Below are 23,569 nucleotides of genomic sequence, written 5' to 3'. Positions count from 1 at the left end.
GGCCCGCGCCGGAGCTCGCGAACGCAGCTGAGGCTCGTGGCGGCGGCGGCGGCCCGCCCGCGCGGGGAGGCCGGCCCGCGGCGGAGCTCTCGCGCGCAGCAGATGTTCGCGGCGGCGGCCCGCCTGCGGCGGAGACACACGTGCGGCGGCGGGACCGGCGAGGAAGGTGGCGGTGGGAACCGGCAAGGAAGGAGCGGTGGGAGCAGAGGAAGGGGATGTCGCTTGGCAAAATATAAACAATTATTTTTTTTTATAATAAGTGGTAGGTGGGTAATTTCAAGCAGAAATTACCCTAGTTTTCTTGACAGCCAACCTTTTTTGTTATATTTTAGCTTTTGGGGATAAAAGCCACAGCCAAAAGCATAACCAAACAGTTCCTTATGCGCTTTTTATACAATTTTTTTTCTTGATACTTAGTATTTCTTTAATTAGATGGATCTTACTACAAGTTAAATAAATATTTTTTATAAAATAAAATTTAAAAGCTAAAATAACAGTTTTTTTAATAGAGGGAGTAGTAAAATAGATCTGGACTGATGTACATCTCTCCAGAGGCCGATGTTCCCCACCGCATGGATCCTGCCGCTGGCGGCCCGTCCGGCCGTCAGGTCATCATCGACTTCCAGTAGTCTTTGAGCACATCTCGACTGTTGCAGCGTTGCCGATATCAGCTCCGTCGGGTACCTGCTGGCGCAGGACACCTTGACGGCCATCTGAGCCATCCCGCCTCCGACCAGCTCCTCCCGCAGCGTGCACGTCAGGTCGATGACCGCCCGGGATGGTCGCGGCAGACGTTGCCGTCGGCGCGTGCTGCAGCGCGAGGCGGTGCAAAACTCCCGCATCCGCGAAGCCCGCCACGCCGCCTTCGTGTCCGAGAACACCTGCAACTCTCTAGTTTGTTTCTAACGACTCATCTTGATACAATCTATTCATGCACGCACGCATGCCAACACATATGTACACAACTAGAACTGTCTACAACCACACAGACCAAAAGACCGCGCCATTCGAAAGATCACCGGAACCATTCTTAACTTCATAGATAATAGGCAAATCGCATTGCCTTTGTGGCATCACGCGAGAGAGGCTGCAAATTATCCATGCGTGAAAATCCGCCATGAGCTAGGCTCGAACCCGGGCGGTGGGCGCTGCATCCCGCAGCTCTCTAGCTGGCGGTCGTAGCCGCCCAGTGGATTTCCGGCCATTACACCGGTGGGCGAGAGGATGCTCGCCCACAAGCACATGGGCTTTATCCGACTAAGGGCCTGTTCGTTTCCAGCCCTCTAAATTTTAGACCCATCACATCAAAAAGAATGTTGCTATTTAAAAATATTAAATAAAATCTGTTTATAAAACTTTTTGCACAGCTGGGTGCTAATTCGCGAGACAAATTTAATGAGCCTAATTAATCCATAATTTGCAACAGTGATGCTACAGTAATCATCCACTAATCATAGACTAATATACCTCATTAGATTCGTCTCGCGAATTAGCACTGGGGTTCTGCAATTAGTTTTATAATTAGACTTTATTTAATATTTATAAATGATAAGATTATTTTTGATGTGACCCCTCTAAACTTTAGACCCCAGGAAACGAACACACCCTTAGACGATAAACTTGGCCCATGGTCCAGGAAACGCTAACATGCTTACTCCAGTATGCTATATGCAGGCTACAGCCAAGTTTATTGTGGCTAGATAAGAAAATCATACCAGCAGATAAATTTTGATGTCATACGCACAAATGTTTCAGGCTTTGAGCTACCAAAGAATGAAGTGTCTAAGGTACTCGGATCCTCTGCTTATGAGAAAAATCTGAGCATCCAATGACGGCAGAAAGTACCTCTCCAAGCAGTCATATAAACACGATTCTCTAGAAGTCAAGCTCGATATTACGACAAGGCACACAACAGTATTTTCTTCTTCTTTTTTACCTTGAGTCACAACACTGGGCAAGCGATACACGATAATCATACAGTCATACAGACATTGCCGAACGGAAGCCTCACTTCGACAGAGTTCAGAAGATTCTTTAACTCAACAAACAAACAATCCATACACTTGGCAGCAGTAAAGGTCTCGACTCATGTAAATCTTGCAGATGTTACAACAGCAATGCTGCATTTTAAGCTGCGACTGTGGTCACAGCCGGGCTTTCTGCAGGAACCACCAGCTGGTTCTCCACCGCACGGATCCTGCCGCTGGCCAGTCCCGCCGTCAGGTCCTCGACTTCCACTTTCACCACATCACGGCGATTGCCAATGTCAGCCGCGTACCTGCTGGCGCAGTACACCCCGACGGCCATCACCGCCATTCCATAGATGTTTGTGGTGACCAGGCGGAACGGGGTTGAGATCACTGCAGCAAGAGGTCCACCAATGATCGAGATGGCCTGCCCGCTCTGCCCAACAACACCCCGCTCCGCCACAAGGAGGCCAGTCTTGCAGTATATTGCGAAGTCCTCGCAGTTGCTCTTGAATAGGTTGTAGCACCTGAAACCGTTGCTCAGCAAGTATTTGGCACGGCGGACCACTGCCTCGTCGGGGTCAGAGGTAGCGAGCGTGCACGTCCCTCCTCGCGCTTTGGCAAGGAAGAGAGCTGGGTTGACTGCGTACTCAAAACGGTAAAGGGCACCCCCAGCCAGGAAGCAGTTGAGGCAGGAGGATACCACACCATTTGTCTCCATGCTGGCATCATTGTCTTCGTTGGTGCATACCAGACATGGCGTGTCGCTTCGTTTCGGTGCAGAACTCACAAGAAGAATATCAATGACAGTTCCTGTTCCAACCTCCTGGTCCCTTCCTCTTGTAAAATGAATCACCTTATCATCACCAACATATATTCCTGTGAGGAAAGTATGGTTAACACTGCAAAAAATTTACTGCGAATGGCACCACAAACCAAAAAGGATTATATGCATTGAAAATTTCCTCAACGCGTCACTGATAGGTTCAGTTCAGTGTTGAGATCCACATGTGACTGACATAATGAGTGGCATATAACGGATAATATGAACATGCAATGGTACGTAAAGAATTTCCCCGACAAAATACTCAGACCATTTCCTACAAAGTCACCACAAGATTGTTACTATAGCAAGATACATAATCTGCTGTAGCAATTTCTTTTGAGAAGAACTGTTGTAGCAATATCATTTTTGCCAAGTCGTGCATCTCAAATGGTGGTCAATTAAACCAAATACAGTTATCCATTGGACAAAGCACTGAAAGTAGTTTGATGACCCCGGGTTGTGGTTGCTCCTTTAGTTTGTGGGGCTTAGTTTTCTATTTAGCCAGGGCCATGTGGTCCTTCTTGTTTCTTTTTCCTTGATTGTAATAGGATCATTTATTCTGCCTTAATATAATGAAGAGCTCTCCAGCCATTTTGAGGGGGAAAAGTAATCTAATTGCCTATGCAGTTTGTATGATGGAATTGAATGATCTGATCTTGCAGCCACACTAACCAAAGTGTCTCATGACTTACTGAAACCATCTATTACCAAGCCAATCCAAGATGTCCAGTTCCAATGCACGGATGCACCATTTTGTGCACATATTCAACATCTGATCTTACAGATGCACTTTTGAAACTACTATACTCGCTTAAAATTTCCAGTTTAATCCATTCAACTTTTCAGGGATTTCAGGAAATGGTAAATAAAAATAAGAAGAGAGGAAAAAAAAAGAAAAGCAAATAACCACAGTAAACTTAGGCCCCATTTGGAAGGAAAACATTTCCACAGTATTTCATCTCTTTTGTTTTGTTAAGTACTACTATTAAGCTTGGACTTCAAATTTCAGAGGATGGTACAACAAATCATGGACAGTACCCCAAAATCATCTATGCTGATCTGATGCACAAGCCAACGGCATGTCGTTATGCTCACAAAACGGTTCTGGTGTACAGGATATTTAGCTAATCAATCCCAGCCCCCGAGCAGCTAACAGACCCTATTCCGAACAATATTTTCAGGGGCAATTAGTTCAAATGGATCACCTGCTAACCCAAAATGCCCAAAATCAGTAATGAGATATACGCACGTGAACTAGTTTAATCTTTATTAAAAACATGAGGTTGACGCATAACATTTAAATCACCCATTTCGCAAATTTAAGGGGCCCAAAACCTAGCAAAATCTATCCGATTCAATCATCCAATCAAAGTATAAACACAACCGAGTGAGCAATACAAGACGAATCCCCGCACCGTGATGCGCGTAGACCCAGGCGGCCCTCCACGAGTAGATGTGATCCCCCGCCTTGAGGCTCTCCTTCCCAATCCTATTGAAATACGAGGGCAAAAATTCTCAAAAAAGGGGGGGAAATAACCGCGCACTGCAGAGATCAGACTGACCCAATGAATCTAAGAACAAAAAGAAAACAGAGAAGGAAGGTGCGTGAGTGATAACCTATTGGAGAGGAGACCCATCGAGACGGGAGCCTGGCGCGGCCGGAGAGCCGATTTGGGACGGCAAGCGGAGGCGGCGAAGAGGGAGAGAGACGAGGAGAGGATGGAAAGGGACGGAAGCGAAGGGGTGGCTTGCGCTTTCGAGTAAAGGACAAAACGGGGAAAGCGGTGGCCGTAGGATGCACGAGACGCTGATCTCACGCGTACGCGACACCCGCAACTGCTGCTGGCTGGCCCGAGCAAGTTGTCAGGGAGTTTTTGCTTGCGAACCGTATTTGTCGAAAGGATAGGTGTTTGTTCGAATTAGGAATTACACAGCTAATAGTTGTCACCGTTTTGCATGGTTGCAAACTTGTCACCAGAAAATTGGTTTTTTTCTTCCAAAAATAGCATTCGCATCATGCGAGTGTCATTCTAAACCAAAGCAGTGCTTGAGCCAAACTGGATCATCCGCGCTGACAATGATTATCTTGCTCATTGACTACGGGACATGCCGAAGACTTAACGACGAAGGTTTCCGAACTGGAGGGAGCTATGATTGATGGTCGCTGGCTCGCCGGTCGGGTCGGCAGCACAAGCGCTGTCGGCAGGCACGACCCGCGGCGAAGACGCGTCTCGTTCGAGGGGTTTCTGGAACGGACGACGAGTAAACAACTCCGTGGCACAACCTGCATATGGAGCCCTTGGAAACGGGCAAACGGCACGGGCAGCCGAGGAGCACGCCGCCGGATAGAAGCGCGCGAACTGCACAGGCAGCGGGTTCAGCCAAATAGACGTGCGCTGGACTGCGCTGCCATCTCAGATGATTCTCATCTTGCAGCAACAATTTCGCTGAACCCGCATCCAAAAAATAGGTTGTGTTCTTTTGGATGACCAAAAAAATGTCGTGTAATCCTCCAGAAGAACAGCAGCTATACCTGGCCACCACATCCAACAACGGATTCACACACCATTACCACAAAAAAATTCACTGCGAACACCAGGTCCGAAGATAGACCGACGACTACCCCGAATGACTGGCAAATGATTGTTGCAAAACCTAGGTGACGTAGAAAGGGAAGCGAAGCATATGCAGTCCAGGAGGAATCTGATGCGACGCGACGAGGAAGACGTCGGCCACCAGCCAAATAAGGAGGTCCGTTCCTTCCTGCCTGTCGTTTCCAGAAAGGATCCGGTTCTTTTGACAGTTGACACCAAGCTTGAGCTTTTCCTTCCAACAGATATAGATGCTTCATGCACTGGAATTGACTGGCCTTGGCATGTGTTCGATTTGGACCATCAGCTGAACCAGATTGGAAGCACATTCCGATTCTGGTAGCGAGCAGGAGCGGTACCTTTTACTTGGACTAGCCAATCAAGATTTGGCCGCTGGTACCATGGCGGCATGGCCCACTGTCAGTCTCGAGCACCGCATGCCTCCTACTGCCTCTGCCACCACGAGAGCTTCATGTTGGGTTCGGACAGCCGAGACCAGACAGAAAGTTTAGATCCAAGCTTAACGAGATAATATAGTGGAAATGAGAACGTGCTAGATAAGCAAGAGAGCAAATAAATCAAAAGTCCTTTTCTCCAAGCCCTAAGCCCTATAGCTCTATTAGGGAGGAGGGAGGAGGAGGCGGTTATTTATATTTATTTAATTGGTGGGGTTAAATATTGGTGGGGTCAAATATTATAAGAAGGTCTCTAGAATTTATAAAGGAGTCTCTGTATCTTACAAATAAGTCTCTGGACGCTACAACTAAGTCCCTAACAATTATAAACAAGCCCTTAGACCCTATAACTTAGCCTCTTTTACACAAAGGGGTCCCTAGCCTTAGGTGATGGCCCAAGGCGCACCCCCAACAGTAGCCTGTCAACTATTCGGTCTCGGCTGGCACAACGAGACCGAGTAGCTGATTCTGTTAAAAGAGATATATCTACAATCCGATCCCCGGTTGCAAGAAATGTCCTTTGCAACTTAGACACGTGCGCCTCACTAAAAGCTCCATCCAAAAATTCAGTGGAAAAAAAAGGCATGGAGAAAAGAACACGCACATATTTTGATTTACATGTACAAATGCCAACTTTAGATCCTTCAGAGTTTCAATTTTGCAGGCAACTTCAATCAGCGAGTGGCTCATTTTTCGATGTAGTCATGGCCAAAGGTAGCCGCAGTCAGTGATGTAGTTGGAGAAGTCATGGCCGAAGGTAGCCGCAACGTCTTCAAGTCTTTTCTTATGAGCATCGGACAAGACTCTGTCGTCTAAAAAGGACTAGTCGTTCAGTGCACCCCCAGCTCCTCTTGGCTGGTGTTCATGAGATAAGCTTCGCATGTAGTGGAAATAGTTGATGTAGATGACATAAAAGTTGAGGTAGTTATAGTAGTGATCGAAGGTGATGCAGTTGTCATGCACCCAAGCCGTTGAAGGTGATGATGAGCTGGTGAGCCCTTTGAGCCGAAGTAGTGGTGAGAGAGACATCGGAGGTGAAGCCGAAGGTCCCAGCGAGCCCCCCAAGCCGAAGTAGTGGTGAGGGCGACGTCGGAGGTGAAGTCGAAGGTCCCGACGAGCCCCTTAAGCCGAAGTAGTGGCGAGGGAAACGTTGGAGGTGAAGCCAAAGCTCCCGGTGAGCCCCTCATCCTGAAATAGTGGCGAGAGAGACATCGGAGGCGAAGCCGAAGGTCCCGGCGAGCCCTACAAGCCGAAGTAGTGGCGAGGGCGATGTCGGAGGTGAATCTGAAGGTCCCGACGAGCCTCTCAAGCCAAAGTAGCGGTGAGGGAGACGTCGGAGGTGAAGCCGATGGTGACAGTGAGCCCCTCGAGCCGGAGTATCGGCGAGGTGGAGTCGTTAACAATGCTGAAGGTGACAGCAAGCCCCTCGAGCCGGAGTATCGGTCGAGGCGGAGTCATTGACGATGCCGAAGGTGACAGCGAGCCCCTCGAGCTGGAGTATCGGCCGAGGCGGAGTCGTTGACGATGCTAAAAGTGACGGCAAGCCCCTCGAGCCAAAGTAGTGGGGGATGAAATTTTGAGTGCTAGGCTTTATCAAATCTACAACTTTAAATGAAGTTGATTCGACGATTTGTACCTGAAAGAGGTGATATGTTTGCAACGGGTGTAGAATAGTTCGACGACCATTTCTTGAAGTTATCCATAAACACAAGTGCTTTTTCACTTTTCTTTTTCTTGGCTGAAGGGATTTTGGCTTCGTATCCCTTAGATCGACAGTCCATTGGCTTTTTTGTGCTGGTTGCACTTTTCTTTTTCTTAGCCGAAGGTGTTTCGGCTTCGCATCCCTTAGAATCGATAGCCCCTTAGCTTTTTTTATGCTTGTTGCACCTTTTTTTCTTATCTGAAGGTGTTTTGGCTTCGCATCCCTTAGAATCGATAGCCCATTGGCTTTCTTTTGAGGTCGCAAGCTTCTTTGCTTCTTGGAGCTATTTTTTTTACCATGCATGATGATGTGTTCATGCAATGAGATGATTTGATGTATGCTTTTGATGCATATGAATGGAGATGGATACATTTGCAAAGATATGGCAAGGTTTGACAATTCTAGATCCTTAAAGCTAATAAGGACCAAAGGTCAAGATAGTGCTCTTGAATACCAGAGCGGATGAATTGCCATTTTTAAGGTGGAATCCAACTGTTGATGAATATCATTATAATGGAAGTCAATGACTGATGAACACCAAAAGAAACTAATCCAATGACCAGTAAGAGCCGGAGGTCAATAAGAGATATCTCTTGATGAAAACTCATACACTGTAAAAACAAATGTATCAAGCACTTAAGTTTGGGACGAAAACCAATATTCCTGCTAAATGAATGAGAATGTCTAGCATAAAGGGTACCTTGAAGAAAACCTGCATGTTGATAAAGGTAAATTTCATTGTATAAAAAATGTATAACTTTCAAAAACAGCTTTTCTGGCTGAGTGCTTTGGGTGAAGTCTGGATTGGAGGTCATAAGGTATTTTGGCTTCAAGATCCTTAGGTGTGGAAGCCTCTTGCCATTCAAGTGCTTATTGCACGTTTAGATAAGTATGCAAAATTTGCGAGGCATACGAACTTTGCTAACTTACACAATTGGAGCATTCAAGATGCGATGGTCGATGTTTGCAACTCTTCGTTGCTTCGACCCAAGATAAGCTGAAACACTTACACAAAAGCAGTTAAGCATCTCAAGATAGATAAGCATCTCTAGGTGTGATACCTTCGAAATGTTTTCTCTAAAACATTCTTTGCTTGTAGACGTTCTTGGCTTAAAGAAACAACGATCTAAGGTTAGTGAAGAATGCTTGTAAATGACTTGGTCTCTCAAGTACCTTGTAACCTCCGTTTTCAAAATATATTATTTGCTTCTAAAGATTACTTGTTTGGGGAGAACATGATCTAAGGTGAGCAACAATCGCTCTATAAATGACTTGGTCTCTCGAGGACCTTCAAACTTCAATTTTTGAAATATATTCTTTTCTTCTGAAGGTTCTTTGTTTGAGGATAGTCCGCGTCCATGACTAAGAAAAGTCAATTAAGTCAGGGATTTTTGTCCCAACCTTTTTCAGAGGTTAATAAAAGGTGTAACCTTCTCTGGTGGTTAATAGAGATTTGAAAACCAGTATGGTGATAACTTTCACCATAATCTTTTCAAAAGCTCGGACTAGGATTCATGTAACCCTATCCTCCCGGATATATAAGGGCGGGCAGGGACCATCTTAAAACACAACATCAACACACAAAACAATACAAACCACCAAACAGGAGGTAGGCTATTACGCATATCGCGGCCCGAACCTGTCTAAACCTTGTGTTGTTTGCACCTTCGAGTTCCTGATCTCGGCGTCATCCTACCTAAAACTTACCACCTCGGGTATACCCCTCGGTGGGCAGGCGGTAAAACATCGACAGCTGGCGCCAGGTAGGGGCCGATCGTCGCGATCATTGGGCGAATTTGAAGGACCTCTTCATCAACATCAATCCACTCAAAGTGGCGGATTGCTACTTCGTACATATGCATCGGCGGATCGATTCATCGAGTTCAAGATCGGATCCTTCAGCGAACGGCTACATCGACCTCGACTACTGGGCTCAACTTCACCTTGCGCTGCAACGTTGATGCACCGCGGCCGCGGACCTTGACGACCCGGTTCAACTTCGGCTTGTGCCGCAATGTCCATGCGCAGCAGCGACGAGTTTGACTACTTCGACTTCGCGAGGAGGCTCGGTGTGACGCCCCGAAAATTTCAGATTTAAACTACGCGTTAGAGTGTCCTGACCAAAGACTTATTCGTCGTAAGACCCTGACCCTCTCCGTTTCCCCGCCACACTAACCGCCGACGCGAGCCTGATCGCCGTCCCATCCCGCACTGCTCACGCGCGACCGCTGTCCGCAATCGGCGCCGGCGCGATGCTGCTCTTCTCGCGCAGCACGCGGACGACGCACGCGCGTGGCCGACCGACCGCGGTCGCCACCGCGATCGGCGCCGACGCGCCCCTCCTTTCCTCTCTCTTCTCTTTTTCTCTCTCCCTCCTATTTCTTTCTTTTTTTTCCCTTTTCCCTCTCTTTCCTTCCTTTTTCCTTTCTCCTTTTCCCTCCTCCTTTCTCCTCCCTTCTCCTCTCCCCTGCTCCCGAGCGCCGCCCCCTTCTGCTTGGCCCCGAGCCACGGCCCCTCCCTCCCTCACGCGCGAGCGCGCGCCCGAGCAACCCCCCCCCCCCCCCCGCGCGCGTGCTCCTGCCCGGCCGCGTGCCGCGCCGCCCGCCGCGCCACACGCCGCCTGCGTGCGCCCCTGGCCCGCGCCACGCCGCGCCGCCCGCGCGCACGCGCGCGCCGCCCGTCGTCCACCGCGCCGCCCGCCGCTGCTCCCTGCCGCGCCCCGCCGCGCGCGTCGCTCCTGTGCCGGCACAGCACCACGTACGGCGCCCGGCGCCCTCACCGCCACGCAGTGTCGCGACGGCCGCAAGCGGCCGAGCACCATTAAGGCGCCCCGCGCCGCTCGCCGGCCCTCCCCACCGGTCTCCACCGCTCCTCCACCGCGGCCGCCTATAAGTAGCCCCCCCGCACCTCGGCACCACCACAACCCGCGCCACCGCCCCCCAGCTCCCTTCCCATGCTCCCCTCGCCGCCCCGCCGACCCGCTCTGCCCGCCGCCGCCCGCCCCGTCGGCCGGCCACCTCGAGCCACCCCCGCCCGGAGTAAGGCTCGGGATGAGACCCCCTACTCCCCCTCTCCCTCTCCCCCCGATCCCTAGCCGCCATTAGGCCCTAGGCCGCCGGATTGGGCCGGCGCCGAGCTCCCTTCCCCCCCCCCTCTCTGTTTCCACGGGCAAGAGGAGGAAGAAAGGGGGCAATTTTGCCCCTAGGCCCCCCCTCTCCTCTATTTAGTTAAAGACCCCTTCACCCTTGACCACTTTGCAAAAGGAACCTTTTCCTTTTGACATTTCCCAAATTAGACCTCTCCACGATATAAACCTATTTTCAAGTAGGTCCTTTACACTTTTCGTTGGGCCCCCAATGTTTCCAGGATAAATGAAAAGGCCCTTCCTTTTCTAGAAAGCTTACAAATAAGTCCCTGGACCCCCGTTTGACCCCTGAAACCATCTTTAACTCGTCATTTTATGTGCGAAACGACCTCCGATTGACCCGAAACTTTACCACACCGTTCCTAGTATAGTTCTAACCACGCCATTAAGAAACCACCCGAAAATATTACCCCTACCTCCGTAACTAAATTATTTCCGATTCAAGCTCAACGATAAAAGCTTTTAGTTCTCTCGCTTGATTGCATGCCTGTTTGTTTGCGTCGTAGGACACGGAGTGAACAAAGGAGTTTCTGACTGCGACCAAGCAACCGAGGACCAGTTCTGCGACCTCGAACCCGAAGGACAGTGCTTCGATCAGGACCTTTCGCAAGGACTCGACGATGGCAAGTTCAATCCCGCCCTTGGTGCATGTTTCTGTCCTAGTTTTTATAAACTCAACCCAGTGGCCTGTTTTATAAAATTGCATGGTTTTGCGTGCTGAAACCTGGTAGGATAGCCACCCTTGTTAGAGATAGCCATATCTTGACCACCGGATTCTTATAAAGAAAATGTGTGTGTGGGAAGGGATAAAATAGGGTGTTGAAAAGTGAGTTAGACGAGATGGATGGCATTTCTGTGTGAATTGCCGTTGGTGTGCTCGTACCTGTGTGGTTGAGCGAGGAAGGGAGATATCCATCTTGTCACCCCTAAGGACCGAGTTGATGTGTCATCTCACTTAGCTTCCTGTCGTGCGAACCACTTGACCGTTGTATGGGCAACGGCTTAGCATAAATCCCACTAGTTAGCCTGATAGCCATCAGGAGAGCTGAGAGCAACGGGTGATCAAGGAGAAGGGATAAGCTCTGTGTGACTTATGCCCTGGTTAGACCTCAGAGATAGGTTGTGTGACCCCTTGGTGGATCCCGTGGTGGCTAGTCAGGTCTAGCTAAGGTGGGTAATGGCTTTGATGGGATCTGCACCGGCACTAAGGTGTTCGTGCTGTGGTACCCCACCTGTGGGTAAAGTTGCACACCTCTGCAGAGTTGAAAATCTATTCGAATAGCCGTGCCCACGATATTGGGCAAGTTACGGTGTGGTCACATAACTAGTGTTTCTCTCTGGGAATGGTTGGACTGGTGTGGGTTGTGTGGGAAATGTCCGGCCGCCGTGCCGTCTGCTACGACGAACGGGGAGTCCGGTAGCAGTTTTTAAACTGGATCCTGTGTGGATCAACGCCATGTGCTCCTTGATGCTTAATGGACTATTTTGAAAATGTTTTAAATGAACCTTTGCATAAAGTCAAGTTTTCCACAAATGGACCATAACCCTATCCTTGGATTATCCTGCGCATTTAATCCTGTTATAACCCCTCCGCGGTGTGATTGGACTTGCTGAGTACGTTCGTACTCACCCCATTCTTACTTTTACAGTGGAAGATCCCGACTACTTTTATAGGGTTCCGTCCTGCACCCAGTCTTGCCTGTGGGTGAGGTCACCGTTGGAGCTCCGCATGACGCAAGACTCTGATGATCCCCTATTCGTAGTTGGTGTAGTGGTATGGGTTTTAGTTGTAATCCTCGCGATAGTGGCGCTTCACTGCCCATTACCGTGAAGAGTTGTACGGTGATGTACCATCTGATGTAATAAAAGTGTTATCAGCCTCCTGGGACTGATAAAGTAACACTTTTAAGTCTTCCCTGATGGGGGGACGCTTCACTCGGCGGCCCGCCAGCGACTACTTCGACTTCGCGAGAAGGCTCATGGCCCACTGGCGATCACTTCGACTTCGCGAGGACGAGTAGTTGATGTAGTCGTTGCTGTGCGACTAGTTTTCAAGTCGAGACGAGTAGCTGATGTAGTCGTTGCTGTGAGGCTCGCTCTCGACTAGTTGAGCTTCATCAACAAACCGTGGCAGCTCCATCAACGAGCTCCACGGCTTCGTCGACATTCATCCACGAATCAAGCTAAGTGACTTGTACCTTTTCCGACTTGTTCTTCACAAGATCGGCTACTTTTTTGGGTACGCCTCTCGACGGGCATGAAACCCACGGGGGTTACACCATGATCGACTACCTATCTGTGTACGTCTCTCGATGGGCATCCAGAGCTACACTTCGCCGACTAATTATCCGTGTACATCTCTCGATGGGCATGAAACCCTGCTGAGCTACACTTCGTCGACTACTTATCCGTGTACAACTCTCGATGGGCATTGAAACCCTCCAGAGCTACACTTCGTTGACTACTTTTGCGCACTGTGCATCGTCTTTATCGCATGATGACTACTTTCTGCTCATTGTCTCCTCTTAACGGTCGCTAATCTAATCGAGTAGCAAATGCTTTAATCCGTGAAACCTCGAATCTCTAGTCATGACCTAAGCGACCCATCCTGTATGAGCGAAGGCTAGAGACCTAAACGACTCGTACATGATATGAGCGAAGGCTATAGACCTAAGCGACTTGTACATGCTATGGGCGAAGGCTAAACTGAGACCGGTTGAACGTAAAGGGTGGACTACTCGGGAGATTTAAATGGCCTAAAAAAGAGCTCGACACAGCAATTTTTACACCGAATAAATTTTGGTATCTTCACATTATTACTGAGTATTACTCGGAAGATGCATTATGCTACATAATGTATGCATTGTCTTTTTTCATATCAAGCTTCGGCAACAACCCTCCAAGCAGCACGGCGTGCAGTTCCGCTAGTTCCCAGGCTCGGGAGCTAGGCGATGCACACTACTCAACATGACTCCTTCGGCTCTCCTGGCTCGTAAGCTCGGGGGCCGGAAGCCGCAAAACTACTCGAAGACGACTCATATGAAGACTGAGAGTGCAGAAGAAATCCTAAGTCACCGCGCAGTTAAATAAACTAGCGGGAGGCTTAATTTCACTGTGCAGAAGGCAAAGAGTTTTTCTCGGGATTTCAGAGTAACACCAATGCCACGATTCTTGGATCCTTTTTCCGAATATAAGAGTTTTGGATTCAAGGCTCGGGGGCTGCAGGATATGTGTCATCGACTATTTATTTTTTGAATATACTCGAAGGATAAGAAAAGAAGATTCAAGACTAATTTGACCCTCAGCTTGATTCTTCGATTCAACCTAAGGCTCGGGGGCTACTCCATATGGAGTGCAATTTTCCATCGCGCCCCATACAAAAGAAGACTTGAAGTTCTCTAACACATTCTTTGCTTGGAGTTCTCTAACACATTCTTTGCTTGCAGAGGTTCTTGGCTTAAAGAAACAATGATCTAAGGTTAGCGAAGAATGCTTGTAAATGACTTGGTCTCTCAAGTACCTTGTAACCTCCATTTTCAAAATATATTATTTGCTTCTGAAGATTACTTGTTTGGGGAGAACATGATCTAAGGTGAGCAACAATCACTCTATAAATGACTTGGTCTCTCGAGGACCTTCGAACTTTAATTTTTGAAACATATTCTTTTCTTCTGAAGGTTCTTTGTTTGAGGATAGTCCGCGTCCATGACTAAGAAAAGTCAATTAAGTCAGGGATTTTTGTCCCAACCTTTTTCAGAGGTTAATAAAAGGTGTAACCTTCTCTGGTGGTTAATAGAGATTTGAAAACCAGTATGGTGATAACTTTCACCATAATCTTTTCAAAAGCTCGGACTATCAGACCCGGGACTACGGAACTGTGTACATAACATAGTTCATACAGGATTAGGGGATGGGACATGTCCTATACCTTATCTATGTTATACTCTACTCGCATGCGAAGTAGGACTAGCCGATACAGAAGAAGCTACTCGAGCTGTACTCGAGTACGGTTCCTAGGCTAGTGTCAGACTAGGATTCATGTAATCCTGTCCTCCAGATATATAAGGGCGGGCAGAGACCCCCTCAAAACACAACATCAATACCCAAGGCAATACAAACCACCGAACACGATGTAGGGTATTACGCACATCGCGGCCCGAACCTGTCTAAACCTTGTGTTGCTTGCACCTTTGAGTTCCTGATCTCGGCATCACCCTACCTAAAACTTACCACCTCAGGTATACCCTCGGTGGGCAGGTGGTAAAATACCGACACGGACCTTCTCTAGGTCAATAAAGATAGAAAATCAATAAAGTCATAACCTTCTCCGAAAAATCTGACCTTCTCTGGATCAATGAAGGTAGAAAACCAATAAAATCATAACCTTCTCAAGAAAGCCAAGTATGAAAACTCTGCATTTTTGGAAGAGAAATTATCCTCAAGAGAGGAGTTAGTGAGTTAATTTCACTATATAGAACAAACTTAGTTGAAGAACTATAAGCTTAGATAACTTAAAACATGCAAATGCAGTACCAGATAAATAATAAGTAAAGTTCTTTTAAAGGATATACCCTGCGAATATAGAATTTAGTGAGAGAAAAATTCAATAAATTTAGTGAGAATTGTTTTGTGAGTAAGGTAGAAAACCGATGAGTCCAAAGCCTTGTCATGACCTTCTCAACGAATCATGGAATTTTTTTAATCATCATTAGTGATAAGAAATCAGAAAGCTAATGACCTTCGTTATGGCCTATGAGAACTATAATTTTATCCGGAGGTCAATAGAGACATAATATCAAAAAGGTAATGACCTTCAATATAACCTTCATAGTTAGTATTCTAAGAAATAAAGTCAAAGCACTTTGAGGATCGATGGTGTTGCATATGATTGGTAAAGTATACTGGCTGGACGTGTCTCTGTTTATTTGATGGTAGGAAATATCCTCGTGCGACAGCGGCTTGCATGGCTTCCACATGAGTACATGACTGATCGGAGGTGAAGCTCGACCTGCATCCTTGCCTAACAATTTCACATGGGAAAGCAGGTTAGCTTATAATCGGTAATCGTAACAGACCGGCCTCGAAGTAAGCGACATCGTCTGGACGCGTCGGCTGCATGCATAGATGGTGATCGAAGGTTATGTGATGATAGTATTGGTACGGCAACCTTTGCCTCGCACTTTCGATTCATTATTTTTTTTTGGCAAAAACTGCCTTTGACTTGTTGGGATTCGAACCCAGGCCTCCACTGCTTGTTGCTTGCTCGGTGGCGTGGCTCGGCTTTCCTGGAAGCTTCGAGTAGTTATCGGCTTGTTGCTTGCTCGGCGCGACGACGCTAACAGGCCAACATGGCAGCCCTTTGCCGATCGAAGCTTTTGTGGTTGCCTCATGCGGTTGTCTTGCGCTTTTTACATTTGCAAAGCACGAAGGAAAACAACGAAGGTGGTAGGATTAGAGTATTTTGAGCGGGGATGTGGAGTTTAACCTTCGTTCGATGTTTGGATGCTGTAATTGCCAACTTGCTTGGCACCTTCGGCTCTGGCCTTTGCCAAAATGAAAATCGCAGCCCTTTTGCTGTGGTCGTCGAGGATAGAAAACCATTACCTTCGACCATGATGAGTATACTTCTGATAGCTTATAAAAGTTAACGTATGGCGAGGACAAACATTGGATGATTATTCGACAAGCTAATATAACCTGCATGCAGGGATGGGGAACTCCGCATCGAAGGTTAGCTCCGAAAGAGAGAAAAAGACACGACTAGCTAGCTAGTCATTAGTAAATGACCATCGCCGCATGCATGTGAATAATATATGGAAAGAATAAGAACGAAGGTGAAGCTTGTCACTAAATTAAAAATGGGCTGGGAGAATGCTTTCTTCTTTTCACTATAGAACGTAGCAGAGAAGCCGAAGATCACCAGAAAATCAAAATGGTTAAATTGGCAAAGGAAAGATCTTGGAGGATGCTGCAGTGCCTAACAAACTGTCTGGCACCTTCGCCTCGCAATTGTCATATGGGTTACTTTAAAATAAGAATTACTCTCTAGCACAAACAAGCACGATAGTGTGGCTCGTTGGTTACTGCACCATATGGATGAAATTTCCTGTGCGAGGCCCAAGACCTCATAAAAACAATGTGCTTTTATGGCATTGAGTGGCCGGATTACTCACCTGCATAGAGCTTTCTCTGCCAGCTTGACATAGGCCGAGCTTTTGCCAGCTTCGATCAAGCGAAGTCGAGCTCCTATCCTGGAGGTGATGAGCGAAGGTGACGTATTGATGACATTGGTGCCTGCAGTCTTGCCCGGCACCTTCGCTTGATGATTTTTTTTCCTGGAATCCGCCTGATAGACATTTGGATTCATAAACGCAGCAGCGAAGCTCCAAACCAACGGACTATAACCGGTTGGTCCGTTCGTTTCACCCCTCTAAAACCCGAAACATCTAAATTTTAGAGATCCGGCACCGAACAGCCCTCTAATCCGGCCTCTAATAAGACCGCGATTCTTTAGAGGGAGCGAGCCCTCTAAAGTTTTTAGAGCTCTCTAATGGGAAACGAACACAAGATTGGTAATCAGCTTGGATCGTTTGCTGACGGGGGCGATCATCACCAGGAGAGAAGAAAATTTCTTGCTTGCTTCGCTGACTGGTCCTGTGGGAAAGCAAAAACAGAACTGCTCCTCGCTCGTTAAAGTAGCGTGAATCGGAGGTTAATCATTCTAAGTCCGTGGCTCTGTTGAAGCCCCGGCCCATGGCAACATGATTTTTGCAATGTTTAACGAGAGGGTTAAGTCACTTATCTTATCGAAGGCGCCCTGCTCTGGAATTTAAACTTTTGTAATCGGTTAGTAGCCATCGATTGGACTTTTTTTATTCGGCTCATCTATCCAACTTTCAGCGAGTGATGCGGCCTGTCTCGAGCGAAGGTGGGCTTCTTCTTTGCGGTGTCATCGAACATCGAAGGTTGTTTGACCACGGTGGTGTCTCTATTGGGTTCGGACGAGGTAAGATCAGACAGAAAGTATAGAAAATGGTCCAAGCTCAACGAGATAATCTTAGAGTGATATTAGAGTGATATAGTGGGAATGAAAACAAACTAGATAAGCAAAAGAGTAAATGGGCCAAAAATTCTCTCCTCCAAACCCTAAGCCCTAGGCTCTATTTATAAGGAGGAGGAGGAGGCTATTTATATTTATTCTATTACTAGGGTCAAATATTACAAGAAGATTCCTAAGATTTATAAAGAAATCCCTGCATCTTACAAATAGACCCCTAAACGCTGCAACTAAATCCCTAGACATCGTAAACAAGGCGTTAGACCCATAACTTAGCCTCTTTTACACAAAGAGGGCCCCTAGCCTTAGGTGATAGCCTAAGACGCAAGGTCATCACCAACACTTCCAGAGAAAAGACTGGCTGCTTATGAACTGCTAGCAAGATCCTAATGTTCTGAAACTGAACAGCAGCAGCAAACAATACTGAACTTGACATGGCATGCTATGGCGTGCAACACTGCATCGGAAGCGGGGGGTTCTTAAATAGAAAGCCTATAAATGTACAAAACAACGCGCAATATCATTCCAGTTCCAATAGAAAACCATGAACTTGGTGCATAAATGATTTGAAGTTGAGGGCGACTAAACTGTGCTTGCTAGATGTCCTTCAGGAAAGGGACGGATTCTTTCCAGGAATCCTTGATCATGTCAACAACTTTCTTAGTGTATCTCTCATCCTCTGGATAGTAAGCGATCGGGTCATCCAGCAGTGGGGCTTCCAGATCCAAAACACCTTCCAGTGTTGCATGCAGACAATATGCTGAGTAAGTGATGTGGTAACCACCTTCCTGGACAATCAATATTTGCCCATTGCTATGCCGATTAGCCATGCTCCTCATTATTTGCCCAATTTTCCGATAGCCTTCCATGGTCAAGCACTGCCTTCCATTGGGATCGAACTGCACAAAATAGTCAAATAAATCAGTAGTAGTTAAGTGTAGTATCAGAGTTCAAAAGAAAGTTTCTAAGACAGCATCATCATGCCATGTAAAAAAACCCTTCATTTCTAAGAATATGTGCAATTATAACCACCAAATGCATTGCATAGTATTATGATAAACAAAAACAAGGATGAAATGTAAAAGTAGGTCTCATCCAGCAGGGCAACAGAACCATCTGGCTTAAGAAATTCATTACATAACTAGAAAAAATAAAGCAAGCTGTTTCTGATTCCACTAAAATCTATCAAAAAAATTGCAAGAATAGAATTATCAAAATTGATTGCTGGGCTTTTGTAGTAACCTTTAAACCAAGAGTTTAACTCGGTTCAGATTAACCATACAAAACTCATCAGGAAACCATGCTCTAATGCCTCCGGAGCTATTTGGGGAGTTCTTGCTAATGTTAAGAGTCATGACAGAGGAGACGACTAGAAGAGGAGTTCTTGCTAATCTTTTACATAACACAAAGGGAATGTATGAAAAACTCCAGATTTGAGATATGGTTCTGCACTTCTGCTGATCCAGGTGATAGTCTCAGGAGAGCCAATCAAGTTTGCACTAACCACTACAGGCAATAGTCTCAGGAGAGGCAATCAAGCTTGCACCACCCAAAAGCTAGTTTCGTTTCTATAGTTGGTCTGAGGAAAGGCAGAAAAGAGAATAAGGGCATTTGAACAACTTCAGTAAAATTTGCCACACAATAAATTCAGCAGCAATGTTTCCCTATAATGTTAAGAGCACCTAGCCAAATTTATATCACCCTATCTAATATAGACTGCGGTTTTTGTATGTCATTCAGATTTCCTTGATGATATAAGGGTAGCACCTACAAAATCACCAAATGCACATATAAGAGGAAGGTAATGCCCAGATATATTTCGTGTATGTACATTCAGCATCACAACAGTAAGCAAAAGTTTAGCACAAAGATGGTTCTTCCTTTTTATCATATACCTCTTGCCGTTATTTGTAAACCACAACCATATCCACTAATTGCTAGCATAATCTTTACTTAGCAAAATTGACTACTGTTGCAATGGATAGGCTACAAATATACATGGAATTGTAACAAGATTAATGGATGCAACATGTAATGTAGTAAGGAAAACACAAATGTGAAGGAAACTTACCGCACTAGAATCTTGACCGACCACAAAAACCAAAAGTTGAGGCTGAAACTTATCAATCGCTGGAACAACCAACTCGTTCATCGCATATTCATACCCAGCATCTCCACTTCCGTTAGGCAAAGGTATATTGAGATTGTACCCAAGCCCCTTGCCTTCACCAATCTCATCCACGGAGCCACTCTGCGGATGCGATGGACCCCATGACCCATGCCTCATGTGAAGCGAAATCGTTAGCACGTTTTCCGTGCGATAGAAACCCTCTGCTGTACCATTCCCATAGTGCACATCAATATCAACGACTGCAACCTTTGAGCGCCCGCTATCCAGAGCCAGGTGCACGGCAAGCCCGGCATTGTTCAGAAAGCAGTAGCCATCTGCGCGGTCGGGCTGCGCGTGATGGCCAGGGGGGCGGACCAGCGCATAGGCCAGGTTCCCGTGCCCGTCTAGTATGTGCTTCACCGCGGAGAGCGTGGTTCCGGCGGCCAGAAGCGCAGCGCCCCAGGAGCCGGGGTTCAGGAACGTGCCCTCGCAGAACTTCTTGGCTCCGGTGGCGTTCGCCTGCACGAGCTCCTCTATGTATTCTGCCAACCACAACAAGATTTTAGAGAATATACCGTGGTGGTTAGCGATTAATTCAATAATGCGATGGAATTGATTACAAGAAGGTTTGTGAGGAGATCTGGGGATTGACCTGAGGAGTGGAAGGAGAGGAGCTCGGAGGCGTGCGCGGGGCGGCCGGAGTGCCAGGAGACGAAGGGCGCGATGGGCCCGCGGCGGAGGATGGAGACCATGTTGCGGACGCGGTCGGCGTTCTCCGGGTGCTGGTCGAGCACGTCCAGGAAGCCCGGGTCGCGGCCCGAGTCGAAGACGCCGCGGCCTGCGTCGTGGGCCAGCATGCCCTCTTGCCAGAACACCGCCAGCTTATCTCCAGGACCCTGCGGCGACGACGCCGCCGCCGGCGGGGAGGAGTCGGAGGCCATCGGCGGTGGATTTTTCCGGTGGCGGCCCCTGTTCAGTTCAACGCCCCAGTCTGACTCCGGTTCCAGCAGAGTCGCCTTGTTCGAGAGTGAGAAACACGCAGTTGGTCCTTGCATGGGCCAAACTGGGGACCGATGGGCCCAAAGTTTGAGCGAGGGAGCTTTGTGGGCCTTTGGTAGAGTATTTCTCTTGTGCATCTTTCTTTATTTTTCTTTTTTTTTCCCTGACGACACGAAATACAGGCATACAACAGCACTGTCATCTCAGTGCTGCTCATGCAATGCAGCATGCAGTACTCTACTTGGCGGCAGTAAGAAAGTGTCTGCAGTCGGCAGACGACACGTTCACTGTTTGTAGATCGAGGCTAGACAAGTTCACTTGATGTGCATAAGTGTCGGCAGACGAATTTAACTGCTCGTCAGTACAATATCTGACCGTACGTAGTGCTGTAATTGTGGTTATATGCCTGTCAGCCTCCGTGTTTTTTCCCTTCTGCTGCAGGACTGATCCGGAGGACAAACCAAAAGTCCCGGGCCGGGACCCTGCACTGCACGTGCACGTCGCTACTGGTACGCCGAACCAAAAACAACCATATCCTTCGTTCTCGTGGCAACAAGGACATTTCTCTGTCGCTTTTCGTACCGCCGTCCCATTTTTGCCGTGGCCGATGGCACCACCGGTGCCACGACAGTCCACACAGCTACTACCACCATCATTCTTCACCACCCATGGCAGCCGTTGAATGCCCTAACTCTGCCAACAACAAAACCAAGTCTAAGCCCGTTCCTAAATGTGCTTCGTGCCAATGGCAACGAGGCAGGACTGTTTTTTATTTTGGGTCCTAGAAAATTAAGCTGCCTCCTCGCCACCTCCAGACAACGCTGCCATGCATCCGATTTGGAACGCCAGCGGCTGGCAACACTGCCTGCGCCGGTAGGGTCTCAAGCACCAGCGCCGCGCCTGCGATCTCGCCGCGGAGGCGCTCGACGCCACGCTCGTGCGCAGGCAACGTGCCGCTGCTCCCCGGCGGATCGGCACCCTCTCCGTGGCCAACGCGGCCGCACGTGGAGTCCACCGGGGAATCTCGGCGACCCAGGCAGCAGCTGCGTCGCCAAATTGATTCCTGGTGCGGGGTTCGGGTCAGGTCCGGTCGCCTGGCGCGCGTCCTGGGGCCCAGTACAAGCCGCTTCAGCTGCAACAGAAACGTCGCACCGCGCTGATGTTAACGCAGAACCCTTCCCTGAACAAGATCCGCCGCCGCCGCCCCCTCCGCATTCCTTCCCCGCGCGAGCAGGTGCCGGTAGGCCCCATCGCGGCATCAAGCGGCAGACAAAGCGATCTCTCCAGAATCCCAAATCAGCAGCTTAATCACGACACGGCCGGGCCCGGGCGATGATTGAACGGGTAGGGCTAAAGTACAGTACTTTACCAGCAGAAAAGCGGAGACCAGATCGCTCGGGGCAGGGCGAGCCGTCGCCGTCGGCGGATCAGGCCTCGCCTCCGGCCCGCGGGAGCATCCTGATCGATGCCGCCCTAACCTTTCTTCGGTTAGGTCGCCCGGTGCCTCCCGGCTCTCCGCGCTGCCCTCTCGCCCGGCTACGCCCGTTGCTTTCGTCGGGCCGTCGCGTGTCCTCCGGCGGTTGCGGCGTCGTTCTCTTCGATCTCCGTCCCGGTTTCTCTTCGCAGCCGGTGTGATATTCGTATTCCTCGCGACGCTGGCTCGATCGAGCGGCGGCGGCTGCGAGCCGGTCGCCGTTGCGGCTCCCCCGGCCGGACGGCGACGGGGCACCAACCATAGATGCGGTTCCGTGCACGTACAGCCTCCGATCCAGACCTCCGAACTGGATTTTTTTTTTTGCAGGGAGGGAATGAAGAAGGCTGGCAACCGGCAAGGCGACGAACGGTACGGTTTCATGGCTGCTCGTTTTTTTCCTTTTTGTCGGGGTTGGCGCTACCTTTCGCGGAACTTAATGAGGAGACGAGACCGGTTATCTTCAATGCCTTTCGTCTCCAGCAGCCACCAGCCCGTGACATACGGTACGTTTGGAGCTGTAATCATACATGGGTGCATGGATCACGTCGTGGCATCGTCTCAGGTACTACGCACACGGCCAGGTTTAATCATCACTCGGAATGATACTGTCCGACGAGCAAGATTACGGTGGTTACTCCAAGGGTTTTGGCCTTTGCTGGACCGTAATTATCTCTTTTTTTCTTTTTTTTTTGGGGGGGGGGGCTGAACTTAGCACACCCGTGGTCGGTGCTTCAATCTGACGGCATGCCCACTAGTACGTTTCTGCAGTCGCTGTTACCTTAATGACCGTCACTACTCACTGCCACTAGCGCACGAGCACCGGCACCGGCGGGGAGCATGGAGAATCACCAGCACGCCGTCACCTGTGGTGACCTTCAGCGCTTCTGTCAGGTGGACAGGTCAATGCTTTGGTTCCAGCGGACCCAGCCATTGCGCCATGACCCCATGACCCGGCCTCGGGGTTGGAGCTCGCCCCGGAGGCCGGAGCAGCGCGCGAGCACGAGCGACCGGCACGGGAGCGTCACGTGCAGCCCCATGTTTCTGCGCCTTTTTCTCATTATCCCATTGCCTGGCTTGAACCTTGGTCGCCATGGCGTTTATCTTGCTGTGTAGCACGCCGTCGCCTACCTGGGTTAACAGCAGGGAGGCAAGCCCGGACCACCGGACCCACCTGTCATTGGCAGAAGAAGCGACAGCCGTTTTTGCCGGACGTGACGCCGGTGAGCAGCGCCGTATTTATTTT

At 48.7% G+C, this 23,569-nt stretch overlaps 2 protein-coding genes across 2 annotated transcripts; both read right to left on the bottom strand.

Annotated features, from left to right (window-relative positions):
• Window positions 1-1,894: 1,894 nt before the first annotated feature.
• On the bottom strand, window positions 1,895-4,568 carry LOC112887281. The gene is made up of 3 exons (XM_025953420.1): window positions 4,411-4,568; window positions 4,209-4,282; window positions 1,895-2,846 (listed from the first exon to the last, which is right to left on the bottom strand). Exons 1-3 carry the CDS (start codon window positions 4,428-4,430, stop codon window positions 2,128-2,130), a joined length of 813 nt encoding a protein of 270 aa, XP_025809205.1. The 5' UTR covers window positions 4,431-4,568; the 3' UTR covers window positions 1,895-2,127.
• A 13,518-nt stretch (window positions 4,569-18,086) lies between these two features.
• Window positions 18,087-20,842, bottom strand: LOC112883853 (histone deacetylase 8). The gene is made up of 3 exons (XM_025949107.1): window positions 20,506-20,842; window positions 19,815-20,395; window positions 18,087-18,642 (listed from the first exon to the last, which is right to left on the bottom strand). The coding sequence occupies exons 1-3, from the start codon at window positions 20,792-20,794 to the stop codon at window positions 18,340-18,342; spliced, it is 1,173 nt and encodes a 390-aa protein (XP_025804892.1). The 5' UTR covers window positions 20,795-20,842; the 3' UTR covers window positions 18,087-18,339.
• Window positions 20,843-23,569: the final 2,727 nt, after the last annotated feature.

This window comes from Panicum hallii, chromosome 3, assembly GCF_002211085.1.
Source record: "Panicum hallii strain FIL2 chromosome 3, PHallii_v3.1, whole genome shotgun sequence".
NCBI lineage: Eukaryota > Viridiplantae > Streptophyta > Magnoliopsida > Poales > Poaceae > Panicum > Panicum hallii.
This window is presented reverse-complemented; position numbering and strand designations above follow the sequence as displayed.

What these genes read in the sequence shown, in the direction of transcription:
- LOC112887281 (XM_025953420.1), bottom strand. Translation starts at nt 4,430, where the DNA reads ATGGGTCTCCTCTCCAATAG. An exon ending in ATGGGTCTCCTCTCCAATAG is followed by an intron (nt 4,283 to 4,410) that starts GTTATCACTCAC and finishes GTATTTCAATAG; the next exon opens with GATTGGGAAGGAGAGCCTCA. An exon ending in CTGGGTCTACGCGCATCACG is followed by an intron (nt 2,847 to 4,208) that starts GTGCGGGGATTC and finishes CTTTCCTCACAG; the next exon opens with GAATATATGTTGGTGATGAT.
- LOC112883853 (XM_025949107.1), bottom strand. Translation starts at nt 20,794, where the DNA reads ATGGCCTCCGACTCCTCCCCGCCGGCGGCGGCGTCGTCGCCGCAGGGT. An exon ending in CCTCTCCTTCCACTCCTCAG is followed by an intron (nt 20,396 to 20,505) that starts GTCAATCCCCAG and finishes TGTGGTTGGCAG; the next exon opens with AATACATAGAGGAGCTCGTG. An exon ending in TCGGTCAAGATTCTAGTGCG is followed by an intron (nt 18,643 to 19,814) that starts GTAAGTTTCCTT and finishes TATTTTGTGCAG; the next exon opens with TTCGATCCCAATGGAAGGCA.